This window comes from Myotis yumanensis, unplaced genomic scaffold, assembly GCF_028538775.1.
Source record: "Myotis yumanensis isolate MYYU_CA2020_CCGP unplaced genomic scaffold, mMyoYum1.0.hap1 SCAF_2, whole genome shotgun sequence".
Lineage (NCBI taxonomy): Eukaryota > Metazoa > Chordata > Mammalia > Chiroptera > Vespertilionidae > Myotis > Myotis yumanensis.
In genome coordinates this window covers 174,225,261-174,239,084 of record NW_027223753.1, presented here as the reverse complement: position 1 = coordinate 174,239,084, position 13,824 = coordinate 174,225,261, and the positions used below count along the sequence as shown (strand labels likewise).

At 41.0% G+C, this 13,824-nt stretch overlaps 1 protein-coding gene across 1 annotated transcript in view; it reads right to left on the bottom strand.

Annotated features, from left to right (window-relative positions):
• Positions 1 to 431: 431 nt before the first annotated feature.
• Positions 432 to 13,824, bottom strand: part of CUNH3orf70 (chromosome unknown C3orf70 homolog) — a 53,482-nt gene continuing 40,089 nt past the window's right edge. Inside the window, exon 2 of the mRNA XM_070406656.1 lies at positions 432 to 5,326. Within this exon, the coding sequence (XP_070262757.1) occupies positions 4,770 to 5,326 (557 nt within the window). The 3' untranslated portion in view covers positions 432 to 4,769. The remainder of the gene's footprint in view (positions 5,327 to 13,824) is intronic.

Below are 13,824 nucleotides of genomic sequence, written 5' to 3'. Positions count from 1 at the left end.
CTCCTGGGTTTGCCAGCCTGAGGCTTGGACTGTGAGCCTTGGTGACCAAGAGGCTGCACCCCAAGGACCTGGGGTCGAACTGTGTACATGGCACGTGTGAACTGGACACACAGCTTGTAGCGTTGTGGGAAAGATATCCTGTTTGGGGGAGAATGTAAGTGTTATCTGCATAAACCGAATGTAGCCAGCAAGCAAGTTCTTACTGCAGAGGGTTCTCCAGCGACCAAGAGTGTGTGTTGTGGAGAACACTCGCCTGCACCTCACGAAGCCTCGGTAACATTTAAGTGGAATAATGATGTAAACCGCGTATTTCCCGGCACAATGGAAGCAGGCAATAACTAGAAAACGTCTCACGTTTCACAAACGCGAGTTTTGTTTTGTTTAGTTCGCTGTATTGTTATTTAAATCAGAGCCTCTGGAAACGGGGAACTGCAGGGAAAGAATATTCCAAACTCCAAATTATCAAACGTGTGCTGGTACAAAAAAAAGTTACATTTATTTTACAAGGTAGTTATTTCCCTAAAGTATTATACATAAAGGAAAGTTGAGTTGTCTGTAAGAAAACAATATAATTTTAGGAAATTACAGAATGGTCAACATTGTGCTTAAAACTTTAAAATAGAGAGATTTTAAAAAATAGCACAGTAAGTGAATATTGTAAGGTATGAACACCCTAAAAAAGTGTATATGAACACAATGATATGCAAGCTCAGTATTAAACCTCCAGTGACGATCTGCCTTCAGACTGGTTTGGAATATTCAGAGAGCGCTGCGTCCATCTTAATAGAAAAAGGATCTCAAAGCACTGATCGAAACATGGCCCTTTCCTATACACTCAGCTGTCAATTATCCATAATAATGAAAGGAGCCGGGACTTACAAAGTTTTTAAAATTCCAAAATTAATTTTGAGAAGTGTTCTTATACTTCTGCTTGGATGTGAGAAACACTGACATCCCTTGAAGCACAGAACTCCCACTTCCTTCTCCCCTCCTCCACAAGGGCAAGACACGAGTCACATACTATTTTCTAAAAAGCTTCAAATACAACTGGCCTCCTTAATTCTGGTCACAGCTCCTCTGGAGAGAGGAGTAGGAAAGAGGGCTGTTGAAATTGTGTTTCCCTCTTGTAGAAAGCCAAAATGTTTCAATAAAATTTTGCAAACAAGATGGAATAATCAAGAGCTGACTGTATAAATATTATTTTATCTTATGCTTTTTTTCTTACCTAGCGCTACTTATACTGCCAAATATATCTGGATATTTTGACAGCTTCCTAAATTATTTGGTTGCATTCTATTATCCAAATAGAGAAATTTGCATAAGAGGAGTTATGATCAATTCCAAAAGAACTGTGGTGTTTCAAAAAGGCTAGGAAGTGGAGGATAAGAAATAAAGCCCCACCCCCAAGACAGAATCAAATCCTAGATCAAATCCAAAAGGTACCTCAGGACAACCTCACAGTTTGGTTCTGCTCTTAGTGCTTTTATTTTGTATAGTGTTACCTTGAACTATAAGTTTTTCCTTTCCAAGAAAGCAATGTTTTTTCTTCAGGGTTTCCCTCAAAATCTCTTTTCAAAGCTGGAAAATTACAAGGTAAAAAAAAAAAATCTAGTTTTGATGGTAAAGCTGTATTTGTTCCTGTACCAACTACTACCACAAAACATTTTAACTGCTTTGTCATTTCTCAGAAAAGTTATGAGCATATTTGAAGATTCTAAAATAAATCTTGGTGTGATAAGAAAGCTGTATTCCACACAGCACTTACTTTGTATCTTCCTCTTAACAGCTTTTACACCAACTTTCAAAAAATAGGAACGGGGCCAGGTTTCTTTCTACAAAAGCCCAAGAGAGCAGTTTCTCCGTCTGCACAGCACAACCCTCTGCTCCAGGTGAGCACACGGCCAGACCCAGATTATAAAGCGCTCACCTCTCTCAATACACACGCAGTAACCAAAAGCGAACACATGACTGTTTCCAATGTCTATAATACACGTTGCGGCTAAGTATTCTCTAAAGTGCCTATAAATATGCTTATACAAAAGAGCAGTATAATATCAGGATTACAGAGAAATTCTTTTATATAACATAGAACAGAACAGGCCTAGAATTCAAGTCGAAACTACACATTTTTATGTCCTTATCAGTCGTTTTGGAATGCACGCAGAAAGAAACAATTCTGGTTCAATCATATATGACTCTCCGGAGAATTACTAACATTGACAGTGCTAGGACAAAGAAAATCTTTGCTTGTGCTTGTTTAGAAAAGGTTCTTTTGAGATCCAGGAGCATCTTAATATTTAGAATCCAATGGAACATCTCCAATTCTATAAAACAGATAGTAGTAGGCGAAGCTTAGTGCGTTTTTAATTATAAAGAGATTGTGTAAATATTTAAAGTGATATCAACCGTTATTAAATCCAAAAATTTCATTAAAATCGTGGCTACTCTGAATGGCAGTTCAAGAGTTTTAAAAGTTATAGATATTATTGATAAAGGGCCCAATGCGGAACAGCTAGCCTCGGGAACGGTCCTGTGACCATGTATTTCCACGGCTTTAAAGGCCTGGTGGTTGACTTCAATTAGTTTAATAAACAGGAATGAGGAATGTGGGCCCAGAGTAGGGAACTTGGTAGGAACGGTGCCAAGAAAGAGGACCTTCATATGCATCCTGGGGAATTCAATGAGCTTACCCACAGCAGTGGGGGAGGAGGGGGGGAAGGGGAGGAGGGTGCTATGTTGCTGTTACCACCGTGAGTACACAGCTGCTGACTGCACAGCTTCTATGCTCGTCTTCATCTGGCCACTCAGTCATGGAGGCACCATGAACCCCAGGAGGCTCAGCAGATGTCTGTCCCTGAGCCACCTGGGCTGGGCTGGCTGGGGGAGGGGGGAGGGGGGAGGCGGGGAGTCCCTGTTCCTGGAGCTCCTCTCACCACCTTATCGGCTTGACTTGAGTCCTTACATTTCAGTTAGTGGAAACCTTACGCCATATTCTCATCTAGCTTAGAAAGCTTTAGCTAACACTGTTCTCAAAGGAATCTGCATACTGTAAACCCCATGGATGTTTGGGCACCTAAACCTAACGAGTGTTCTAGCCAATCACGTAAACTACACATACAACTAGGAAAGCAGATTTGCCTAATGACTTGTGAAGGAAGTCAAGTGGAGGCTTCAGGGAAGAACACATGGGCCTCTTCTTATTTCTTAAGATATAGACGAACATAATGCAGAAGAGCGGTGCCGTAATGCTGACAGAGCAGGAGGCAGGGCCACGAGGGCACAGTCCCGGACGGGTAGGACATCAGAAATAGTTTTCTGTCTCCAACTTGGATAGCTCTAGTGTCACTAGGCTGAATGTTAAATTTCCTGGATTCTTAACATGCCTCCCAGAGAGAAGCTTTGGAGAAACGGCAGATAACCAACTCACACAAGAACAGCTGGTATAAATGGAGATGGGAGGAGAATTCTGAAGAAAGCTAAATAAGGAAAAGTTATTCACTATTTTGTGTGTGAGAAAAGAGAACATGTACAACAGACCATTAATATTACTGTAGTAAAGTGGATGAATATCACACAAAATATTTTCTCCTGACTTAGCAGTGAACTACTTCAACTGCATTCGCATTTGCATAAAAACCCATGCATCATAATGAATTCTAATCCATTTCCCACCTAAGCCATTCTAATGCTTCATACAACCAAATGAAGCAGAATTCATCAAACCTATTAGATTCATTCCTAATCCCTAAAGGACTGCTGTCTTTAGCATTTCCATGCTAACTAAAACTATTACTGATAGTTTCTTAAGACATCAGATGTGGCTGCTTCCTAAATATAATACCTATATAACTTCCTAAAAGTTTTTCCCAGATTTGAAGAACAATTAAGAAAAGCAGGGAAATGTTGGGAAACCCACCCAAGAGACCATCTCAAATGCTACAACACATTCCCTAGCTACAAGCCAAGTACATCTCTCCTTCCCCTGGGTTCCCAGAGAATTCTGGGTAATGTTACCTGCATGTATTATCTCCACTCCTGGACTGTGGTTCCCCTCATGTGGGGAGTCGGGTCTTATTCATTCTGTATCCCCACAGCACCCTGCAGAGTGTAGGCACTCAGCTAAAGCTGGATTGAGCATGAAATTGAAGATGTCATCTCTTCTTAAATGAAGGTCTAGCTCAGCCCCAGATCATGGAGGGTTGTGCAGACACTGATCATAGCTAGGGGCTGAGCTGGCCCCCAGTCCCCTCCTGGAAGTAAGCCAGGCAACTGGCCCTGCCCCAGGCAGGTGGTGGGAAGAGGAAAGGGACAGAATGGCATCTACCAGGACCCAGTCTTCCCCTCACGAGAGCTGATTCCCACATGGGACTTGCAGGGCAGTGGGGGTGCCTGTCAGCATGCCAAAAGGAATGCCAACAGTCTCTCTGTGAGGAACTGGGGGTTAGAAAATACTGTCTCCTCCACTCTGGGCAGCTCTCAACCTGGTCCATGATCCTCTGTGCTCATCACATCATCGCTTACAAAGTTCCCAGTGAAATTAAGGCTGGGTCACAATTCTTGACACCAGATGCTACATAGAAAGTAAGTCAAGATACAAAAGAAAACAAATATCTTAGTTATAAGACTAATTTAAGAGTTTAGCTAATCAGCAGACCACTGAACTGCTACAGTTGTTAGGGGTCGAAAATACCAACTGCACTGGCAAAAGGGTCCATCAACACGAGTACAAAGCGCAGCAGGGACCAGAGGACGCGGCTTCCTGCCCTGCCTCACACGGTGGTTTCTATCGTTTCGATCACCTCCAGGTCGGACTGCGACGGGGAGAGAAGGGTGCACTCGTCCGGCTCCCAGCTGCTCTCTGGACTGTAGTCTTCCTCTGAGCTCAATTCTGCTCCTTCCTCCGTGTCCTCATCACACGATTCCACATAGTGAGCCCCGACGGCATTGATCCCAGAGTCCTCAGAACTTGAGGGAGAAGAGCAGTGATCTATTTTTGGTGTATTGCTCTCTTTTGAAATTAAGGCATCGTGTGCAGAGACCTCCTGAGGGCTCATTTTGTGGGAATGTGGTGCCGGCTGCTTCTGCACATAACACATCTTCCCATTAATACACTTAACCTGGTAGTTGTCAATAAAGAGGTCTGAGATCATACAGTACCTTGGTGAGTCAGGTGGGAGGGGAGGCTGGAAGACAGATGCAAATTTCAGAAAGTGTTCAGTGAGAGAGACTGAGATCTGAATGGTGTTCGTGGGCTCCCGGGGCTTCACAGGAATCTCGGTGCTTGGGAGCTGCTCCACGGGGGTCATAGGCTGGTACACGTACTTGCCTGTGGGGAACACAGAAAAGGCCGTCGAAACCTAAGATTACTACACAAACTACAGCAATGCAGCCACGACGGCTTCTTTCCAAGGACTCTGATTTTTAAAATATTTCAATGACATCTCAAAAGAAATTAGTAATGGAGTCATTCCACATTGTTATAATCAATTAAAAATAGACCATGGTACATTACATCATGGTATTTTCATCTAAAAAACTCAACACACTTTACACATCTTATATTTGAGTCCTTATAATGCCTCCGAAATAGGAGGATGGACACTATCATCTTTATTTTATGGACAGCTTTAGATGATTTACCCCTCATACCAGATCGAATAAAGAATGTCCATGATATAGTATAGTAAAAACACAAGTTGTAAAAAAAGTATAATATATGATAAAATTAAAATTCCACGTTTATATTTAATAATGAGATGTTAATGCATACAAACTGGGAGGATATACACCAATTTGTTATCAGGATTACAGAAGACTCTGAAGTTATGTTTCTGTGTTTTAATCAGAATACACATACATACATATTTAAAAGTGATGGCCTATAGTACTGTGCTGGCCACCCCAGTGGCTGGGGTAAGGTATAGGATGTGAAACGAACTCTTTCAAGACCAAAGCTCATCAGTGTCCTAAGTAGGAGACGTTCTCAGTGACACCAACTCCACTGGCACTAAGCAACCTAAGCCCAGTAGAAGCAAAGGAACAGGCTGGCACAGGGGGCAGGCGACCTGCTGGGTGTTTCTAGGAAACCAAGAAGCCCATCTCCAGATCTTCCCCACTGCTGGAATCCTCCGTGTTTCTCATGCAAGTGAAGCCTAAATGGATCTGTTCGTGATGTGTCTTCATCCTTCTCTTTGATTTCATTCAACATTTAGCGAAGTGCTAAGGAGACTAGAGAGAGGTGAAAATCACCCAGGCTATGAGTCTAAAATGATTTCAAAATAGAAATCTGGAAGAAAAAAACAAAACAGAAAGACCCAGAGACAGTGGCCACAATTATGGGCACCCTCTTGGGTTTTTCTAATGTGGCTGATTTATCAGTCAGTCCATAGCTCCTGCACATATTTATGAGAGGTTTTATACTCAGCGCTATTGGCATTTTTACTCTGTACGTGGGGGCTGTCCGGTGCACCCGTGGCCTCCACCCACCAGAGACCAGTAGCACCTCCTCGGCAGGCTTGTGAGTCAGAATGTCTCCAGACGCTGTCACATGCCCCTGGGAGGCACAGCCCCCTGGGGAGAACCTCTGGTTTGTGACACCCTCATGATGCAGGTGAGTCACTCACTGTGTGTGACCCTGCTGCTGCTCCTGTCTGTTTTATTTCTTGGTCAGATTGAAAAGTCTAGATAGGAATCGCATTTAGACCACAAACTACCTTAGATTGCTTAAAGAAGGTAATTAAGCAGGATAGCAATTACAGATCAGAAATGTGAGCAAACAGCCACAAAACAGTGCAACATCAGTAATACAGTGGGGCCTTGACTTACGAGTGTCCCAACTAACGAGTTTTTCAAGATACGAGCCGTCTCTTGGCCGATTTTTTTGCTTTGAGTTGCGAGCTACAATTCGGGTTACGAGCCAGCTTCAGATACCCCACCGCTAGTTGGCGCAGTGAACATCACAGTGAACGCCACAACATCAGCCCAGCATCACGTGTCTCACTCGTTCACTGTTGATTTGACATACAAGTAATCTGAGTTACGAGCTCCATCACGGGACGAATTAAACTCGTAAGTCAAGGCCCCACTGTATATTAGATCAATCAAGCCTATATTTTTTACTTGTTACTTAACTTCTGTAAAAAAAAAAAAAAAAGTAGGCTTAGATGCCACAAATTTTTTGTAACTAAATTACCTTAACATATATTCAGCCTCATTCTGGAGCAACACATGGAAAAGGTACCTTGAAAATGTTAAGCCTTTCTATTCCTCGGTCACTTCCAAGCCTGGACATACGCCATGCAAACACTCTGGGTTGATAAAAATACAAGTGGGAAGAGCCTGCCACACCTGCCTGGGAAGCTATGTTTGAAATAGACCAGGTGCCTTCACTTCTCTATTCCCTGCTTGTCAGGCACAGTGACATCAGGTAAGAGCTAACAGTTGGCATGGTGGGACCTCTGTCTCCAAGTATTACAAACAGGCTCATCAGCTGACGGGAAAAAAGGGAGACTGCAATCTGCCAGCCCCAGGATTAGAGGACATTTCCAGGCAGGGGACAGAGGAGGGACTTGGAGAACTTGGGGACTACACCCTCTGTCCAGAGAGTAGAACAACCGGGAGGAGGTTTGGTCTTTTCTGTTCTTGTGGAACAGTGAGTGAGGAGTTCAGGAAGCTGTGGGTGGCAGGCACTCGAGAAATGCTGGTTACAGAACACCAACTAAGTCCATTCCAGCCCCGTGACCTCTGGTTTAGTGACCTACTTGTCACAGCCTTAGGAGGTTCCTGGCAATTGATCCCCAGGCCCAGAGGGGTCAGGGTTCTATTTAGTCCAATGACGGAAGCAATCATGAAGCCTGACTTTGGGACATCTCTAACCACCCTCACCTCATCTCTCTTAACCCCCCGCCCACCTCCTTTGTGCTTCTTCATAATTAATGTCTTTGCTTTTCTCTTCTTGATTCTTCTACCTTTTTCTTTCTCTAATCCTCTTTCCTCCAAAGCTCTATTTTTCTTCCTTGAAGTGTAGTAAAGAAAGAAGAGCAGGAAAATGAATACTGCATTCCAGACCCATTTCCTTCCACAAGTTACACCTATTGAAGGGGCTTACTCAGAGCTGGGGAGACAGCCTGCTATCTGGTGATATGGGATACAGATGCAAAGAGGAAAGCAGAGAAGAAGAAAATTGGTAAATATGATGAGAAACAAAGTTCAGTGAACATCTTTCAAATATTATTCTATAATACTACTAAAGGCCTGGTGCATGGAATCATGCACTGGTGGGATCCCTCGGCCTGACCTGTGGGGATCAGGCTGAAACTGGCTCTCCGACATCCCCTGGGGGTTCCCGAATTGCGAGAGGGCAGTTCTCAGGCTCCCTCCTCTCTGGTTCCGGGTGCATCACCCAAGAACCACAGCTGCCATGTCACTGCAGCTCAGCAGCTCCTGTGTTGAGTGTCTTCCCCCTGGTGGTCAGTGTGCATGATAGCTACTGGTCAGAAGGTCGAATGGTTGGACGGTCACTTAGGCTTTTATATATATAGATATTGTTTGATTTGCTTATAAACACCTAAGTAATAAAATAAAACAAACTCATAAAGGATTTAGTTTTGTAAAGAGTTCAGAGGGGTTGGTACATTGCTCTGATCCCCAGCTATTTCTCCCCTCTACACACTATGCTGTGAATCCATGTTCACAATGATAGCCCTAAAGCATCACAAGATCCTGAATTCCATTATGTCCACTCTACTGTACTTACTAAGAGAATAAAAGGAACTAACACACTTTGACAATAGCAAGGATTGAAACAAAAGACTTTCTGGACACCTAGCCAGGAAATTAAATAACTGCTATACTCTATTCTCTAAACAATCTTCTTAACTGAGAACTTACTACATAATTTAAAGCAACAGATGTATGAAAACTTTTAAAACTTAAATGTCTAAATGGAAAAGATACTGAGAGAGTCAGGACTTAAAGAGCAAAGCAGAGGTAGAGTAGAAGGAGGATTTAGATACAATATGATCCATCAATTCCACTTCTGGGAATAAGCCCAAAAGAACTGAAGCGGGGTCCAGAAAGATACGTGTACACCATGTTCACAGCCACATTATTCACAAAAGCCAAAAGGTGGAAGCAACTCGAGTGTCCATGATGAATGGATAAACAAGATGTGGTATATACATACAATGAAATATTATTGAGCCTTAAAGCATAAGAGATCCATACTACAACACTGATGAACCTTGAGGACATTACGCTAAGTGAAAAAAGCCAGTCACAAAAAGACAAATACTGTATGATTCCACTTATAGGAGGCACCTAGAGTAATCAAACTCATAGAATAGAATGGTGTCTGCCAGGGGCTGGGGGGTAAGAGAGAAAGGGGAGTTCTTGATGAAAGGGTGCTGAGCTTCAGTTCTGCAGGAGGAAAAGAGTTCTGGCGATGGACAGTGGTGATAGTAGCACAACAATATGAATGTAGTTAATACCACTGAACTATACACTGAAAAATTATTATGATGGTAAATTTTATGTTATGTGTATTTTACCACAATTTTTTAAATTAAAAAATTAGTTAGTATAATTTACTATATTAACAGACTGGAAGGAAAACTCCATATGCTCCAGAATATACAGGGTGAGGAGAAAGTAGGTTTACAGTTGTAAGTACATGAAAGAGTTTATTCTTGTATTATTTATTAATTATTGTATTATTTTCCATACAAACAACTATAAACCTATTTTTGCCCCACATTGTATAAAGAATTCTTATAACTCAGTAACAAACAAACCCAATTTTTTAAAAAGGGGGTGTGTCTATACAAGGGCAACCTGAGGGACCCTGTAGTGATGGAAATGTTCTGTGAATGGACTGTGTCGCTGTCAGTATCTTGGTTATGATACTGTACTATTATTTTGCAACTATAGTTGTCTTTGGATATTTATCTGAAGAAAACAGAAACAATAACTCAAAAGAATATATGCTCATTGTAGCATCATTTACAATAACCAGGAAGTGGAAACAACCTAGATGCCCATCGATGAATGAATGAAGAAAATGTAATGTATGTACACAATGGAATATTATTCAACCATAAAAAAGAATGAACTATTGCCATCTGGGACATGGGTGGATCTTGAAGCATTATGCTAAGTGAAATAATTCAGACAGAGAAAGATACCATATGCTCTCACTTATATGTGGAATCTAAAAAAACAACAAGCTCATAGATACAGAAAACAGATTGGTGATTGTTAGAGCTAGAGGGTGGGGCGTGGATGGAATGGGTGAAGGAAGTCAAAAGGCACAAACTCCCAGGTATAAAATAAAGTCATGGAATGGAATGTACAGCATGGCAAATGTAGTTAATAATATTGTACTGCATATTTAAAAACTGCTAAGAGACTAAATCTTAAAAGTCCTCATCACAAGAAAAAATCTGAAACTATGTATGGAGACAAATGTTAACTAGAATTATTATGGTCATCACTCTGCAATACATACAAATACCAAATCATTATGTTGTACACCTCAAACTAATATAATGTGGTATGTCCATTATACTGCAATAAAAAACCTGTTTTTTAAATAAAATATATAATTTAAAACAATAAGGAAAAAACCCATAGAAGTGATTTGCACCCTTTTTGAGCATTTTATCAGAAGGTACATACTATTGATATAGCTCATTACAGATGATGTTAACTTTGAACAATGTTTAATGTGGTATATATGTCTAGGTATTTCCACTGTAAAGTTAGTGGAATAATTCCTCTTTGAAATTATTAAGTAACGTGTGAGGAGATATTTTAAAACTATGCAAATATCCTGCTTCTCATCAGACTTTCACCACTAATTTTAGCGTGCCTAGGTGGATCCGGTCTGCAGCAATCACTGCTCTGGTTGGTGCCAGTGATTTTTCACTTCCATCATTCCTTCTATATTTACTCACTAGAATTCTAGGTAAGCAAGAGCTATTCCTTCTCTCTCATTTATTTATTTATATAAACATAATTCAAGCTCACAGATATGTATTCTATTCTATGAATTATAATTCGTCATTATCATTTTTTGTGTGGCTCAAATTGTCCCAGATTTAGCCCTTGGGCGCTCCTTTAAGTTAACACAGGTGTCCTTCCACATGCCCCCATCCTGTTTGTTTTAAATATACTTTATTGATTTTTTACAGAGAGAAAGGGAGAGGGATAGAGAGTTAGAAACATCAATGAGAGAGAAACATTGATCAGCTGCCTCCTGCACACTCCCTACTGGGGATGTGTCCACAACCAAGGTACATGCCCCTGACCAGAATCGAACCCGGGACCCTTGAGTCCCCAGGCTGATGCTCTATCCACTGAGCCAAACCGGTTAGGGACTCCCATCCTGTTTTTGAAGACAACCTTACTTTCTGGCACCATAAGATATTACTGGTTTATCTTGTACTGCCCCTGCCCCAGGACAGGAATCTGCCATTTCTCCAAGGATCCCTAGTTCCTTCTCTTAAGAACGTACACACATTCTTAAGCTTGTTCTCAAAAATATTCCTGTCAAGTAGAATCTTAGTTTGTTAATGATTTCATTCAATCACTCACAAAGCTCATCCACAGGAAAATGAAGACTTGATCTCCTTACAGTACTTACCATCCATTTAAAAAATAATGTAACATTTAAGGTAAACTTCACAAACCCATTAATTTATGTGGAATCTTTTTCAAAGGAGCTAAAATCGCATTCTCAATAATGAAACAGATTATAAAACATGGACTAAAATCACAAAAACCAATTGTGTTCAGTAAGTGAAAAATAAATTTCATCCATCTCGTTTCTTTTCAGGGAACCTGGTTCCACACTCTCAGCTGTTTCTCAACTAAAGACCAGTCAAAATCACTAAGTAACTTCCACCATTCTTTTAAATCCTGGTTCATAATTTTTCCAATTGTTCTTCCCCCTTTGGTGTTGCACAACACCTTGTGAGACACTGAAAAAGATTTATGTTCTCATCCTAGTTCTTTGGTTAAAAAAAAAAAAAAAAAAAAAAAAGGAACCGAAGAGTTAATTACTTTCTCCAGCTCATTTAACAAGACAGGAGTCAGTTCTAGGACCCGGGCCTTGTGGCAACCTGTGTTCTTTCTTCATGAGGATACTCATTACTTAATTAATAAGGTTTGGATAATGTTCTTAATTTACAATGACATCCTCTGTCATTAAGTCAGTTAATATTCCAATTTATAACAGTGTAAATACACAGCAGATATATTTCCATGAAGGAGTTTCTTTTGGTTGTAGAGCAGTATAAAGAGGAGAAAAATACAGAAAATAATTTATATGCCCGGTTAAAGTTACTGCATGCACTTTGCTAAATTATTTACTTTTAGGATCAGTGGTACATTTTGATTCTTTAAAAAGACCACTTGGGGGCAAATGAGCTTTTTGCTTTTACAGATAGTTTTATGACTGTTAAATGTGTGTCCTTCTGACACATGAAGTACACTGCTCTCAGGGAATGCAAAGTGATTTTAAAATTAGTCTGAGCAAAATATAATTATAAAGGTAAATCTACTGGAAATAAAATTGAGTGGCCTAAGGGAAACTGCATCACAGTTCAGTTCTTTGATTTTATATAGTGAATCACACTTAGTTTATTTTATTCCCAAGGGCATTCAATTATGTTAAAAGTTATGTTAAATATTCTTATTCAGCTGTTTCTGTGCATTATTTACTAAGCTGAATAGCAGTTCACAAACTAAAAGCAAAAGAACATAATCGTATTCTTTTCTGTGTGGCCTTATCCTCAAACCTCCCCCACTGGCAGTCTATATACCAATATTTTTGTACTTTGATCTATGAGAACATTAAAGTTCATATATTGCCCAATATGTTGAAGTCCCCAATCAGAAATTTATGCAAGATCCTAGAATTTTCATTTTTCAAATTGTATAACCTCTTTTGTGTAGTGGAACATAATGTAAAGCAAAGTCCTAATGAGACAGAAAATCAGAAGCACGGTTTATTTACTCATTTACTAAATACTTATTGAATATCTACCATGTTTATACTAAATCAGATGCTATTAGGAAATAAAAAGAAGTACAGTATATAGTCATGCTTTAAGGCACTTCCAGTCAAGCTGGAGGTGGAAGATAAAAAAATAGAGTAAAAATAAACAAGAGTTGTGTAAACTATCCTATATAATCCTATATAATAAAAGGGTAATATGCAAATAGACCAAATGCAGAACAACCGAACAACCAGTCACTATGACATGCAATGACCACCGGGGGACAGATGCTGAACACAGGAACTGTCCCCTGATGGTCAGTGTGCTCCCACAGGGGGAGATCTGCTCAGCCACAAGCCAGCGGTGGTGGCGGAGCCTCTCCCGCCTCCTCAACAGCACTAAGAATGTCCGATTGTGACTTAGGCCCGCTCCCTGTGGGGAGCGGGCCTAAGCCAGCAGGTGAACATCCCCCGAGGGGTCCTGGACTGCGAGAGGGTGCAGGCTGGGCTGAAGGACCGCCCCCCCCCCCCCCCAGAGTGCACGACTTTTCGTGCACCAGGCCTCTAGTAAGAATATAAACAAGGGCATTCACCAAGCAGTGGAATAGGATTCCAGGCTTCAATGGAGGATTTTACATGACTATTACAAGATTTGGACCTGTGGAGTAGCAAGCAGAACCACACCGGACCAGTTTCAGAGCAGGAATATGTCAGTTTGGCATTTGGGGCTCAAGGAGTCGACCAAGAGAGCAAAGGAGGATAAATTTTGTCAGGAAGGTGGAGGCTGGGGCTCAGAATTTGAGGCCAGTGTGCTCATGTTTTGGTAA